This window comes from Oryzias latipes, chromosome 20 (assembly GCF_053564925.1).
Source record: "Oryzias latipes strain Hd-rR chromosome 20, Olatipes_Hd-rR_3.1".
NCBI lineage: Eukaryota > Metazoa > Chordata > Actinopteri > Beloniformes > Adrianichthyidae > Oryzias > Oryzias latipes.
In genome coordinates, this window is record NC_136256.1 from 209,632 (window position 1) to 224,020 (window position 14,389).

At 40.2% G+C, this 14,389-nt stretch overlaps 1 protein-coding gene across 4 annotated transcripts in view; it reads right to left on the minus strand.

Moving 5' to 3' along the window:
• lamb4 (laminin, beta 4) overlaps positions 1-14,389 on the minus strand; it is a 119,171-nt gene that overhangs the window by 85,019 nt on the left and 19,763 nt on the right. For all 4 annotated transcript variants that reach the window (XM_078938339.1, XM_078938338.1, XM_078938337.1 and 1 more), the window contains exons 4-5: positions 12,190-12,325; positions 12,047-12,120 (exon numbers count right to left, since the gene is read on the minus strand). In XM_078938339.1, coding sequence (XP_078794465.1) covers positions 12,047-12,120; positions 12,190-12,325 — 210 coding nt within the window. The remainder of the gene's footprint in view (positions 1-12,046; positions 12,121-12,189; positions 12,326-14,389) is intronic.

Genomic DNA, 14,389 nt, shown 5'->3' on the forward strand with positions numbered 1-14,389 from the left:
GAGGAAGCTATTCTATTTGTAAATTTTTCAGCTCAAAATATCCTTTTTTTGAACAGTGGTGGTCAGAGCCAAACCAATGTTTTTTCTTTTAAAATATTTTACCAATCAAACTTCATTTATAAAAAAGCTTTTTTCATGCATTGCAGCTCAAAGCACTTTTCATCTAAAAACAAACAAAAAACAGAAATTAACAACAGGGTCCATTCAGTGGTTTGCTTTTCTTCTTTGTCATGTTTTTGGTTTCCTTCCTGTCAGTCACTCCACTTTCAGGTTCATGATCCACAGCTGTCTTCAGTTCAGTTAATTGCCCTCAGCCTATTCAAGTGTCTTGGTTTCTGTTCATCCTTGTCAGGTCATCTGCTTTGTTCTGTCACTGGTTTGTTTCTCCCCATAGTTTTGCATTGTTTCAGTTTGTTTATTAAATGTTTTATTTCTGTCAACAAGCTTGGTCTGCTGCATTTTGGGGCCTCCACCACCAGTTCCTGACAAACGTTGAAGGACCTCAGAGTACCCGAGGGCTAATAATTTAAAAGAAGATCCTTCAGATAAGAAAACATTTAAAAACCTCTACAACATTTTTAAAATCAATCCTGAAACCCACAGGTAGCCAATGCAGCGATTTTAAAATGGGTGTGATGAGTTCCTGCCCCCTGGTTCTTGTTGTAATGAGGGCATTTGTGTAGGAACTGATGTGATGGTGGTGGACATCCAGGGGGACGATATAGAAGGACGGACTGAGAGTGAGCTGCATGTATTGAGCTAAGAGAGTGTTAATAAAGCTTCAGTTGAACAGCTACGGCGGCCTCCTGAATCCTTGGTTACGCCGTGAATGCCCAGCCATAATAGTAGATGGTGTCTGAATTCAAGAAACCCGTCTCAGGGAGAGATCGGAAGACGGCGCAGAAGAAATCCAGACGCTATTGCCGCTAGCCGAGAGAAGCTAACTACGAGGTAATAAGCTAACTGTTTTTCGTGCGCAACGTCGAGTCAAGTGACGTAAAATGATGCATTCTCTATTCTAAATCAACCCACTGGAAAAATTTGACTTTGCTGACTACTCATCATGGCCCAATTGGATCCGCCATTTCGAAAGGTTTCGTGTTGCGGTAGGACTGGATGCCGAAAAAGAAAGGTACCAAGTTAACTCCATAGTGTACGCAATGGGCGATAAAGCAGACGATATTCTGAGCACGCTCTGGCTGAGTGAGGATGAACTCAAAAAGCACAAGTGTGTTAAAGAAGCCTTTCATAAACACTTTATAGGCAAACAAAATTTAATTTATGAGAGAGCACGTTTCATCAGAAGAAGCCAAGAACCAGGGGAGTCAGCTGAATCCTTCATAACTGCAGTCTACAAGTTAGCAGAAAACTGCCAGTATCTCCTGACATCCCCAAGAGGCAACATAAATAAATTGAAAAGAACTAGACCCAAAATCGACCTTTGGGAAACCCCACAACTTATTTCATGGATTCTTAAAGATATCCATACTTGCATGAAAGAGTCGATCTGTAAGGTAGGAATTAAACCACGTAGCATTTCCAGAGAGGCCTCCTGAATCCATCCAATAAGATCTGATGGTCTACTGTATCAAAAGTGACACAAACATACAGCAGTACCAAAACACAACGTTTCTGTGAGTGTTAACTCTAAAATCATTAACAATCTTTAAAAGAGCCGTCTCTGTACTGTGGTTCATCCTAAAACCAGACTGATAAAATTGTATGGTTATTTAAAAACTCATGTAGTTGTCAGAAATAAGAGCTTTTTCTCCCCCTCTGGTCACCAGCAGTAATCGTCCCTGAGTTCCACATTACAGCCCCCAGCAACCCCAGCGTACACTTCCTGGATGCCATGCACCTGACTCTCATTCACTCAATCAGCCACATCATATTTAAGCACTGTACTGAGTTAAGCTTAGTGCAAAGTATTGTTTTTGCCACTCTGCCTTCATTACTGAGCAGTGTATTTGGACCTGATCTTCTGTTCCCTGACTCTGATTTTGATTGGGTTTGCCTGACCCATCCTGTCTCTCCTCTGATGATCTCATGCCTGTTCTTGACTCCTCCCTGACCCCAATTTACCTTTGTGGACTTTTAGCTGAGCTCATAAACCTGCTGCATTTGGATCCAGCTGTCCGCCTGTTCTTTTGACAGTAGTTGAAAAATGACACTTTTTCTAAAATCTTACTTAAAGTTGGTCATTAGTTAACCAGAATACCTGAATCTAAATTATACTTCTTCAGAAGGGGCCTCACCACTGCTGTTTAACAGTCAGAGGGGAAGACACCCATCTGGAGGGAGCAGTTTACTATATTTAAGAGCTCTTACTCAGAGAATCCATAAAATGTTTTAAGAAGTGAAGTGGGAATGGGATCTAAAAGGCAGGTTGTGGTGTTAACTTAGGATAAAACTCAACCAAGCATCTCAGTTTTTCCTTGAGTAAAAACAATGTTGGTGATTTGTTAAAACAAGAGTGGCACGAATGAAAGGTTAGATCTAATTTTATTCGACTCAAACCATGAAGTGGTCTGCAAAGTACTCACATGCAGCATTAGAGGATGGCATTGAAGACTTATTGAAATCTTTGTCTATTGAAATATCAGTTGTTTTAAAAAGGAATTTGAGATTATTGATTATAAAATACATTTTTAAAGTGATCTGACATTTAAAATAGCTATCTTCATTGTTGTTGGTAAAATGTGATACAAGCATGACATGGTTTAATCATTTGTGTTTAGTGAATCTGACATGAGATTATATGAATCAAATGGATCTGTCCGGGGTGAAGGTGTCCAGGTTCAATCGTCAGCTGGAATTGGTTTTCAAAGGACGGAGGGTGAGATCAATTTTAATGCTGAGAAGACGGGAACTGGTATTGTTAGGGTGTAAACCGTATGCTTTGAAGAGGTATGGCCTATTGTAAACAAGTTATCAATGTTTGGAATACTCATGGAATGGCAGTATGTTTTTGACCAAATGTAAAGCCGGTGGATGCGTGAGAACATGATGTCTTCATAACGGAGTGCAGGTAGTGGTGCAGATGTGACGCAGTTTATGTTCAACTGTTGGATGATTGCTGCAGTTTGAGGTTGTTGGTGCCTGCATGTCAAATGAATGTTTCGGCAGAAGGGTGTTTGACAGTAAGTTGGTGGGGAGAGTTATTGATGTCACTGACAACGGTGTGTAGCACCTGGCAACTCGCCAGATGCTACAAAAAACTTGTCTTGCCGGACAAGAGAGTCTCCCATGATGAGCACTGGCTGCAGCGCAGGTCTGGGTATCCCAGTAGGTCTCTCCTCTGAGCCCCCCCATGACAGAGGCTGGGTGACAGGCAGCAGTAGCCTGCGCTCCAGCAGGGTCAGGTGGGCAGATAGGAGCTCCAGAGAGATGTTTCCTGGCAGGCAGCAACCCAAAGTGAAGATTCGGTTTTGGTATGGAATCCCCTGAAGCCGCTGAGTTGGATATCGTGGTGCGTGAGCCCAGAGATATCTTGCCCGGGCGTTGGGCCACCGGTTTCCGCCCCAGGTGGATCCCTCTTGTGGCCAGAACAGCGGAGGCCCCGGCCATGCTGTTCTGGCCACAAGAGGGATTCTAAATATGAAAAGTACTCAATAAAACATTTCTACTTGTTGTAAAATGTTTGTGTGCATCCTCTTAATGTGTATTCAATCTCTAAAAAACTTCACGTCATTTAGCCATTGTGTAATAGATAGGGATTTCATAGATTTTCAAAGTAATAAAAGCCAAAGTCTTACTAACAGAGATGTGAATGCTATCTTTTTGCACTCTAGTCAAAGGAAGTGAGGGGTCGGGAAAACAAAATATTGCAATAAGTGGACAAGTTGGCAAATTTACCTTAAAAACAGCCGATACAACAACAAAATAACCAGACCTAAAACTTCCTAAATTCGTCTCCCACAGCCAGGTAAATTTCAGAGAGTCTGGTTTTCAAAAAAATGTGCCCTATGTATAGTCGCAGACTTTGAAGTTTGGGGGCCCCAGGTGAAGAACAACACAGGGCCCTCTGCAGCGGTTGCATTAATTATTTTGTTTTAATAATCATTATCTAGCCGAAAACGTTGAATAGCTTCCTTAATGATACATTGTTAGACAACGTCAATGTCAAGAAGCCAAGTGTTTTGAATAAAAAAAAATGAAATTGCATTTAAATGTTGTGTACATAATTTTGATTTGGAAAAAGAGCTGAATCCTACTGGGGTGAATTTAAAGGGCAAGTACAGTTGTCTGAGAGCACAAGCAGCAGAATTAATTGGGAAACAATCGCTTTTCCATAAATTTAATTTGTATCCTGATAGGGAACTGAATTTCTCTACAATGATGAAAACCAAGGGTCAATTCAATTTTATTTGTATAGCCCAAATTCACAACAACAGTCGTCTTTATGGGCTGACCCATCAGAAACATTTAAAAACAAATCATCAGCACACAATGACAGTTTGTGTTCAATCCCCTTACAAGTAATCCCTTAAAGCAATAGACCTTAAAGTAATAGACAACAGCTAAACTGCAATAGTAAAACCAAAGGGGATAAGGGACAGCCCCGTCAAGTAGAGAGACAGAGATAGACAGACAAGGGTACTTTATAGATTCTGAGGAAACTTGCAAGTCCTTCCATTGCTCCAAATACACACAATAAGTTAATATATAGACACTAAAATGATTTAGAAAATATTAAAAGTAATATTCATAAAAACATAAAACATTGTCATTGTCACATTCACTACGAACAGAATAAAAATAAATACAAGTAGTCTACCGTCCAGTGCCCCCCCGTACCCCCTCCCTTCCCAGATGCATTGAAAAGTCTTGCGAAGGACTTTTTGAACCTTTATATCGAGAATGGTAGAGACCGAGAGCGACAGAGACTGTCCAAGTGTGAAATACTACGAGTGAGTACCGTTAGTATACTGTGGAATGTGCAAAGAGAGATTTGTAAAGAAGGTGAATCCAGGAAATTTATCACCAAAACCAAACTTCTTCAGTACGTCAAACAAATGCTCCCACTCCACTCTATCAAATGCTTTTTCAGCATCAAGGGACATAATCTCAGGGAGTTTAACTAAGTCTTTAAATGAAAAGAAATTGAAATTTGGGGGTATTAAAAACAAGCTGTTTTGCTGTTCAGATATTGTAGATGCCAGCACGTTCTCCAGACGGGATCCCACAACTATACCCAACACTTTCACATCAGTGTTAAGCAGCGATAGCAGCCTATAAGAGCCACATTGCAGTGGGTACGTGTCTTTTTTAGAAGGAGAACTATTGAAAAGGAAAAGTAACTGTGGCAATTTTTCAATAAAATTTTTTGTAAAACATAGCCGCAAACCTGTCTGGGCTGGAACTTTCTTGGATTGGATCGATTTAATTGAGTTGGGGACTTTTTTAAAAGAAAGGGGTGAGTCCATTTGGATAGCGTTATCAGAATCAGCAACAGGATTTGAAAGAATTTTGTGGAAATCCAACATTGTATTTCTATCTGTAGAATGTTTGTATAATTCAGACCAAATTATTTAAAAATTAAGTTAATTTCAGTTGATGGAGGAGATGACTGCATTATCACTATTTTTAATATTTTTTTATCAGACAGGAAGTGGGCTGACATCGTAATTGATGTGCTAATAAACCACCAGCTTTGTTGCCATGTTGGTAATATGAACTACAGGTGTGCCATAACAGACGCTCTGCTTGGTTGATCAAATTCAGTTTGTAAATGAACACGCTGTGTAACCCTTGTGCTATCCTAGACACTTTAACATTGGGAGTGGGGTCATCTAGACCCACTAAACAGTGGGGTCATCTAGACCCACTAAACAGTGGGGTCATCTAGACACACTAGACAGTGGGGTCATCTAGACCCACTAAACAGTGGGGTCATCTAGACCCACTAGACAGTGCTCTGAACCTTTTTTCTTCAATGATTTGTGATCTTCACTGGTGTCCATGGATTACATGAAATCTTTCCACCTTTATCCACCTTTGTCACGGTAGGAAGAACATGTCAATGGAAGGGGGGGGGGGTCATCTAAGATAGCACAAGGGTAAAGCAGTTATGGAGTAGGATTCAAAGTATGTCTGATCAATGTTACTAATAGCAGATTTAAGTTCAGAAAGCCTAGATTTAAGTTTCTTTTGAGAACTTGCACCATATGAGATCATTTCTCTGCTAAGATATGATTTTAGTGTTTCCCATAATGGTAGGTTTAAAGTGGAGTCACTCTGGTTAAATAAGAGAAATTCTTAGATAGAATTTGGGTTGTAATTTCAAATTTCCTCATCTACCGAAAGTAAAGAGTTAAATATCCAGTGTGGTGGGCTGCGTTTAAAAGAAGTTATCTGCATGTCCATCAATAGAGGTAAGCTAAATAATCTGTAAACAGGGAGAGACAAGATGGAGCCATTGTATGTGGAAAGCCGTCAACCTCTGCTTTTTATCCTGTTTTTAATTTTGTTTTTATTGTTTGTTGAAATGACGCCAACACTCATGGATGATTGCTTGACTATTTAACATTCTTGGTTTTGTAAAAAATCTGGAGACTTCTGCTGTGGGACAATCAAAGACCTTTGACCGTTTCTGGCGTCTGTTCCTCCCTATCTGGTCCGCTCTACCTGAAGTCAACTCCTCATCCGTGGCTGGAGATGTTTTGGTCAGACAGGCCAAGAAAACTTGAAAGAAAAACAAATTACATGTCTCTCTTGAGATTTTACAAGATTCCTTAGCCGAATATTAGAACTATGTCAAAGAGGCCAAAGCCCAGTATTTTTCACACTTCATCTCCACCAACAATCACTGTCCAAGGGTGTTGTTTAATGCAATTAATACAATTGTAAATTCATAGCCCTAAGCCAGCACAGATGCCTCCACAACGTCCTGTGAGAATTTTCTTGCTCTATTGATAAAGTGGATTCTGTCAGACAGACCTTAACTCCAGTTACTGACAGACACTTTCCAATTGTATCTTTTGATCACTGTGAGTTGATTTGTCTTCCAACTCTTTCTCAAATTGTCAAATGACTAAAACCCACAAACTGCTGTCTTGATGTGATTCCTGATAAAATTCTAAAGGAAGCTTTTGATCTTGTCGGGCGTGAACATTTGAATTTTATTATTGAGTCCTTAAGCTTTTGTCATGTCACGCTCTATGACAAACACCTAGTCATGCCTTTTCATAAGTTCACTCCAGTGCCTTTCTCAGAATGTCAGTTACTCTGCTTTCTTTCAGCCAACCTGCTAACTTTCTGCACAAGTCTGCACGGATTGTCACGTTCTCGTCTCGCCATTGCATTGCCTCAGTTTCCTAATCTTCCTGGATTTCAGTCGCAGGCTACAGTCCCCTATTGACTTTATTTGTTTTCCGAACTTAACCAGCATCAAGGATCACTCCCCAACCCAGCTCTATCTGCTGACTTCTCTTGCTGATTCAGCGATGACACTACCAAGTCCTGCTCCCTCTGCTGGCGGGAGGTTTTCATGCTCCTTCAGATCTGCATGCTCCAGACCAGGATTTACTCAAATGAAATACACTATTTTACTTCACTTTTGGATTTGCTTCTTTTGGCTGTCCTCAACAAAACCTGACAAGAACGTCCGGCCATGACGGACCCAAAAACGACTCAGGAGTGGAGGGCACGGCGGAGTCTGCTTTCTACAACTCCAAAACTCAGCTGGTGGAATTGTCGTCTGAATTAAAGCAGATCACCAAAAGACTGGATAAAGCCAGCATTGCAGCCAGTGTGACACCGGCTGTACCAGAGAGTCGACCTGCACCTGTACCTCATACCCAACCTCCAGAGAGATACGATGGGGACCCAACTTGGTGTCATACTTTTTTGACCCAGTGTGAAATCCAGCTTTCCTTGCACTCATCCTCTTTCTCCTGTGAGAGGGCCAAGGTGGCATATGTCATCTCCCTTCTGACGGGGCGTGCTGCTCAGTGGGCTACTGCAGAATGGTCCAGGGGCTCTGAAGTCTGTTCCTCGTACCAGAGTTTTTAGTCTATACTGAATCAAGTTTTTGACCCAGTGAAACCCCGGCAGGACGCAGCACACCAGTTGTCTCGTTTACGCCAAGGAAAAGGCTTTGTCATTGATTATGCCCTTAGGTTTCGAACACTGGCAGCTGACAGCCAATGGAACGATTTTGCTTTGTTTGATATGTTCTACCAGGGTCTGTCTGAGCAGGTTAGGGACAAACTGGCAGCTCTTGTGTTACCTCAAGATGTCAACAACCTCATCGCTCTAGCCTCCCGTATTGACCGGCGGATTCAGGAGAGGAAAGAGGGAGAGGGTGCAAAGACTTGGCCCTCATAGCTCTTTCACCCACTTCCTTTTTCCACTAGTCCATCAACTCTGGTTCATCACCCAGTAGATGAGAAGAAGCCGATGCAATTGGGTCGAACCAGCCTCTCTCAGGAGGAGAGAGAGAGAGAGACGCCTTAATGAAGGACTCTGTTTCTAATGTGGTTCTCCAGATCACCTAATCAACGTTTGTCCAGCAAAAGACAAGGCTCGACACGTAATGAGGAGAAGTGTATGAGCCGTTCAATGTCCTCCTCTCCTAGTTTGGATCATCAGACTCTGGCTTTCTTCATGTCAGAGGAGAGGTTTTCCCAGGGACTGTTCATTGATTCCGGTTCTGACAGTAATTTCATGTCTGAGGAGATCGTCAGAAAGTGAGGAATTAAAGTCTTCCCTCTGCCTCAACCCCTTTGTGTTAGAGCCATTGACGACCTCGTCATCACCTCTAGTCAGCGTTCGAAATAAGCAGTTATCCTGTTGTCTGAGACAACCAGATTTCACGGAGGACAGCCAAAAATTACCCTGGTGGTTGTCCGTATGACAACCAGGTCTTTTATTCATTCATTTTTCGACTATTTTTCAAGTTTCAAGGGTTAGCTTTTGGCAACCTCTGAATTGAGATGTATGCAGCAAATTCTTTCCACTGACAAACGAAGTGCGTGCATGCTGTTTCCCATTCTGTTTGTACATGTGCACTTTTCAATAAAGATTATTAAAATAAAGGTGTTGAACAACAGTACCTGCCGTGACCGCTAGAGGTCTCCAAAAACACGATTTAAAACACATTCATAAAACACTATAACTTTCACTCGTAACAGAACAGACTGACATGGGCTGAAAAAAAACTTTTTCATGGGATTCATATGATATTCTAAAATTTTACAACAGTCTTTGTATTTTATATTCTTTAAGCAACAATTATCAAAACCAAAGAATAAAATAACCAATATATTTAAATCTGTGTAAAGATACTAGTTATAAAGATATTAGTTTCTAGTTTTTGGCAATAATTTGTGTAACCAGATGCTTAAATATATAGTAAAATGTTTTTAATATTTAAAGAGTTTTTTAACTTTCCATCATAAGAGGCAGTTGATATTAGATGTATACAAGAAATAAAGATGTATGTACTGACATCTGATATGATTTCGTTGCTGTTGAATATTGGTATCGAAGGACAACCAAAAATTTGGGGAGGACAACCAAATATTACTTGACAGGTTGTCGGGAAGACAACTATTTTTCTCCCCTTATTTCTAACGTTGGTAGTCATTAGCTCACAGAACCTATCAAAATGCAGATTGATTACCATTTTGAGTGAATAAGGTTTCATGTCATTAAAAGAACCAACTCACCTCTTCTTTTGGGTTTAACCTGGTTGAAGAAACATGACCCTCAGATCGATTGGTTATCTGGAAAAGTCTTGGGTCTGAGTGTCCTGTTAATTGTCTTTGTGCTGTAAAAACTCCTTCATCAGGTCAGAGTATTACCACCATAGAGCCCTATCCTGATCTGTCCAGAGTCCCTACGGTCTAACATGATCACATAGAGGTGTTTAACCCTTGTGCGATCCTAGGCACTTTAACATTGGGAGTGGGGTCATCTAGACCCACTAGACAGTGGGTCATCTAGACCCACTAGACAGTGCTCTGAACCTTTTTTCTTCAATGATTTGTGATCTTACTGGTGTCCATGGATTACATGAAATCTTTCCACCTTTATCCACCTTTGTCATGGTAGGGAGAACACGTCAGAGGAAGGGGGGGTCATCTAAGATAGCACAAGGGTTAATGTGCCGGAAAAATGAACCAACCATTCAGGGCTTTGAAACCACACAGAACAGCGGCATCTGGTGGCGGACTGGACGTATATCCTTCAACTAAGCTCCTTGTAACACACGTACTCAACACGTAGAACACGTAAACGGTCATCTTGACCCCATAGGATAGCACAAGGGCTAACAAAGTCAAGGCCTCATCACTGACAGCTTTAGATTTGTTCCATCTGCTTTTAAACTTGCTGTGGTTAAAAAACTTCACCTAAACACCTCTCTTCTTATATCAGTCCTGTATGCCATTTTGTTTGTTTGTGTTTTTTCTCTAAGTTATTAGTAAAAGTCACTTTTTAAGCAGTTGCAGGTCTTTCAGACAGGAGTGGGGAGGCCTCCTCATCTGTGGCTCCTCTGTCCTGTGTGGTACCAAAAGGTTGTATTCTTGGTCCAGCGCTTTTTTTTTTTTAAATCTGCTGCCACTTAGTTCTGTCATTGCACAGCATGATGCCTCTTTTCATTGCTACGCAGATGTTCTGCAGACATATCTGCACCTCAGTTTAAGAAAAAAGAGCTCAGAAAACATTTTAACACAGTGCAATGATGACATTAAGCAGAGGTTGAGCCAGAATTTTCTTTATTTGAACGAGTCAAAAATGGAGAGAACTATTTTTGGTGACACCTCTACAGCTGACTCTACCGCTGTCAGTAATTTGGGAGTTATCTTTGACAGGTGTTTTTAAATTTGACACACAGATTAACAACATCAAAATGAGCTTTTTTCACTTGCATCTTTTAGCTGAAGCTAAACCTTGAAACAGCCATCCACGCCATGATTTTTAATTTTGTTCTTAATTTTCCTAATTTTAATCTTTCTTAGTTCTTCCTTTTATTGTGAAGCACTTTGGTACTCCTAACAAAGTTGTAAGCTGCTATATAAATAAAACTTCATTCCTTCATTCATTCATTGATTCATGATCTGATATTGTAAGTCCCTTATAGTTGGTTAAAGCTATTCATGAATTAAGGACAAGTAAGAGTAGCACATAGGGAAAAAAAGAAAATTCTTTAAAAAGATAGATTATGTGTTCTCCAAGGATCAATCAGACCATTTTAGTTCATAAAATTAGAAAATATTTGTGACATTGCAGAATGAGTCGAGTTACACGGATTAGAACGATCTATGGCTGGGTCAGGAACACAATTTAAATCCCCACAGAAATTAGCAGATGAGTGTTTAAGAGTAAGTTGTTTTATAATCTATTAGTAAATTCTGTGTCATCAAAATTTAGGGTATACATTTACAAACAAAACCTTTTTTTGCATTAAGGTAACAGCAACTTCAGTATCAAGTGCCATTTTGACCAGCAATAACATTGGTAGGTAAAAACTTTACTTTTGGGTTCAAATTAACCATGACATCAATTGAATAGTGCTGAGATGGGAACCCCCCCAACCTCCCCATTCAACACAAGTCTCCGCATAAACAATGAACAGAGGAGACAGCAGTGTTGCCCTCCTTGACAAAAAAAGTTGTGCACACTGATATTTAAACAACTTGGAGACAAGGCTGAAGAAACAAGAGAAAAGAGATGATAAAAAGCCTCCTGCTAAAATGATGTCACTTAAAGAATGCTAATGTATTGCCTAAAGTAAGTTAGAGAGAGAAAAAGTTAAACTCATTCTCTTTCTCAGTTTGCAGACTTTGCATTCTTTCCAGACATTTTACACTTTAAAATACAAATATAAACACATAAACAATCAAACAAAAAAGTATTTTACCAAAAGCGCAAATGAATAACAATTGATTGGAGCTGGCAGGAGCTTTCAAACGCACGACCTACTCCACTGAATGATCAGCAGTGCCCCCCCCAGAAAAAACTTGTGATTAGCTCTGAATACCTCTTTTACACCTTCTACTATAATATGTTGGCTAACTGATGTAAAGGAACAGATCTTTACCTTGAAGGTGAGGACCAGGTGGCTGAACTGGAAGACTGTCTCCAGGTCCAACTGGATGCTAACGTGATGAACTCCTGCAGAAGACACAAGCTCAGGTGAGCTTCCTTCACTCAATTCAATCTTCTCTAAAATCTTAAACTTACCATTCTGTGACTGCCACCATGCCATCTTTTTGTCAGGATCTGAGCTTGTGATTACGTTCTCGATACGGTGGCTATTTTGGTTGGTATGGTAATTGTATAGCAGCTGAGAATCGCACATATAACAATTTTGCGCCTCCTAATGGACAAAGAAATTGAAGCTCTTAGCAAGTACATCAATCAGAACTTTAGTTCAAACTAAAATATAAAGGTTGCATGAGTGCCACAGTATGTTTTTGGTAGCACTGTTGCCTCACAGAAATACAGATTCACTGTGGTGACCCATTTCAAAAGGTGAACAACATAGGTTGATTTGTATCATGTTAAAAGTTGTTTCAATGAGCCTGCATTCATCTGATCATGTTAAGGAAACTACAAGGTAGTTTTTAGAATGACGTCACAGCTGCACTGGGAACATGTCGCCTAGCGAGACACAGAAAAGCACGTCAGAAGCATTTTCAGCAGTGTTCTAACATGTAAACAGACTTTTTTCTGTTTACAAGACAACAATAGTTGCTTATATTTGTCTGTGGCTCATCCGATGCAACATTCCTGATTTGTTTGCATCATGTGCCCACCGGCTGCATTGGCCGTTTGGTTCAGATTGTATTCAGACTGAGGAATCTCAGAGAGCTCAGTCCAATTGGTAACTAACCGAGACCATCTCTAAAGACGAGTCAGAGAGCAGTTCCTGGTCCCGGACCAGATAAATAGGCTGTTAATTACGTCATTTTAACTATGTAATTTTTAGAAAAATGAAATTATATAAAAAAAAATGATGTGATGTTGTTTTGCATTTAGAGATGTTTGAGTCTGTGAATGCTGGTTATATTTTAAAAATAAATGTCAAATGGATCAAAATAGCATAATTTTTTTGATAGATTTCTTTACCACTTGGTTATCATAAGGTTTATATTATATTTTATTTAAAGAAAAATATGATTTCTTGATTTGTATGAGAGGAAATAGTTGGAGCCCCCCTTAACAACTCCAAAGACAAACAAACATTTTACTGCTGACTCCTCCGCTTTTCTGACACATCTTCCCACACTTTCACCCAATAAAATATTTTTAGGGGATTTTAATATTCATGTGGACAGTGTCAGCAACTCCGCACTAAAGACAAATCCTGCCAGCTTTGGTCTCCATCAAGATATTGACATTCCCACTCTTGTTAAAGAACATGTACTAGTCTTTGTTTGCTGCTCAGGACTGTGGACTGCAAACCAGTCCACAGATCCCTTCCTTTTTCAAACCACATACTCTTACCTTTTCATGTTAACCTCTCATTTTCCAGATTCAATCTTCCACACACCATAACTTTCCTTAAAACTAAAGACATCAACCTGGACAATTTATCTGCACTTATAAATACCCTGCCGAAGCCTGACAGTCTTTCCACTCCTAATGAACTGATCTCGCACTACTATTCTAACCCCCGTAATCTTCTGCTTTTTCTCACCCCACTCAAACCCAGATCTATCTCATTCAGTGTTTCTGCACACCAGTTTACTCCAAACATCAGACGACTCAAAGCTAAAGAATGTCAACTAGAAAGACTACAGAAAAACTGGTCTCACTATTTACAAGGACACGTATTTAAGCCATGTCCTTCATTACAAAGACTCCATCTCCAAGACCAAAGCCGAATAGTTCTCGTGTTTAGTAAATTCCTCTAAAGGAAATCTAAGATCCCTATTGACTTTGATACATCTCACACTCCATCCTTCTGAAAAGACTTTCCACATCAGTATCATCACCTTACCCCCAAACTGGTTTCATTCCTATCTTTCAGGCCGCACTAAATTCATCCAGTTAAAACCATTCACCTCTCCTACAGTTTCTATTACCTCAGGTATGCCCCAAAGCTCTGTCCTGGGGTCCTGTTATTCATGATCTACCTTCTTCCCTTTTGTTCATATCTTCTGTAAACACAACATTCCCTTTCACTCCTTCATGGATGATACCCAGCTCTACTTCTTCTCCTAACCTGATTCCATTCTCCCACCTGGCTCCCTTACCAATTAGCTCCTTGAAACAAAACACAGATTCTCTGCAAACTTCCTTAAATTCTTTTCACTGTAGGAACTAAGACCAACAATAAACTCCATAACGTTTTCATATCCTTTGATAACTGCTCCATCCTCCTCTCCCCACAGTCTTGGTATCATCCTCGACAGCACTGTCTCCTTTACTGAAACAT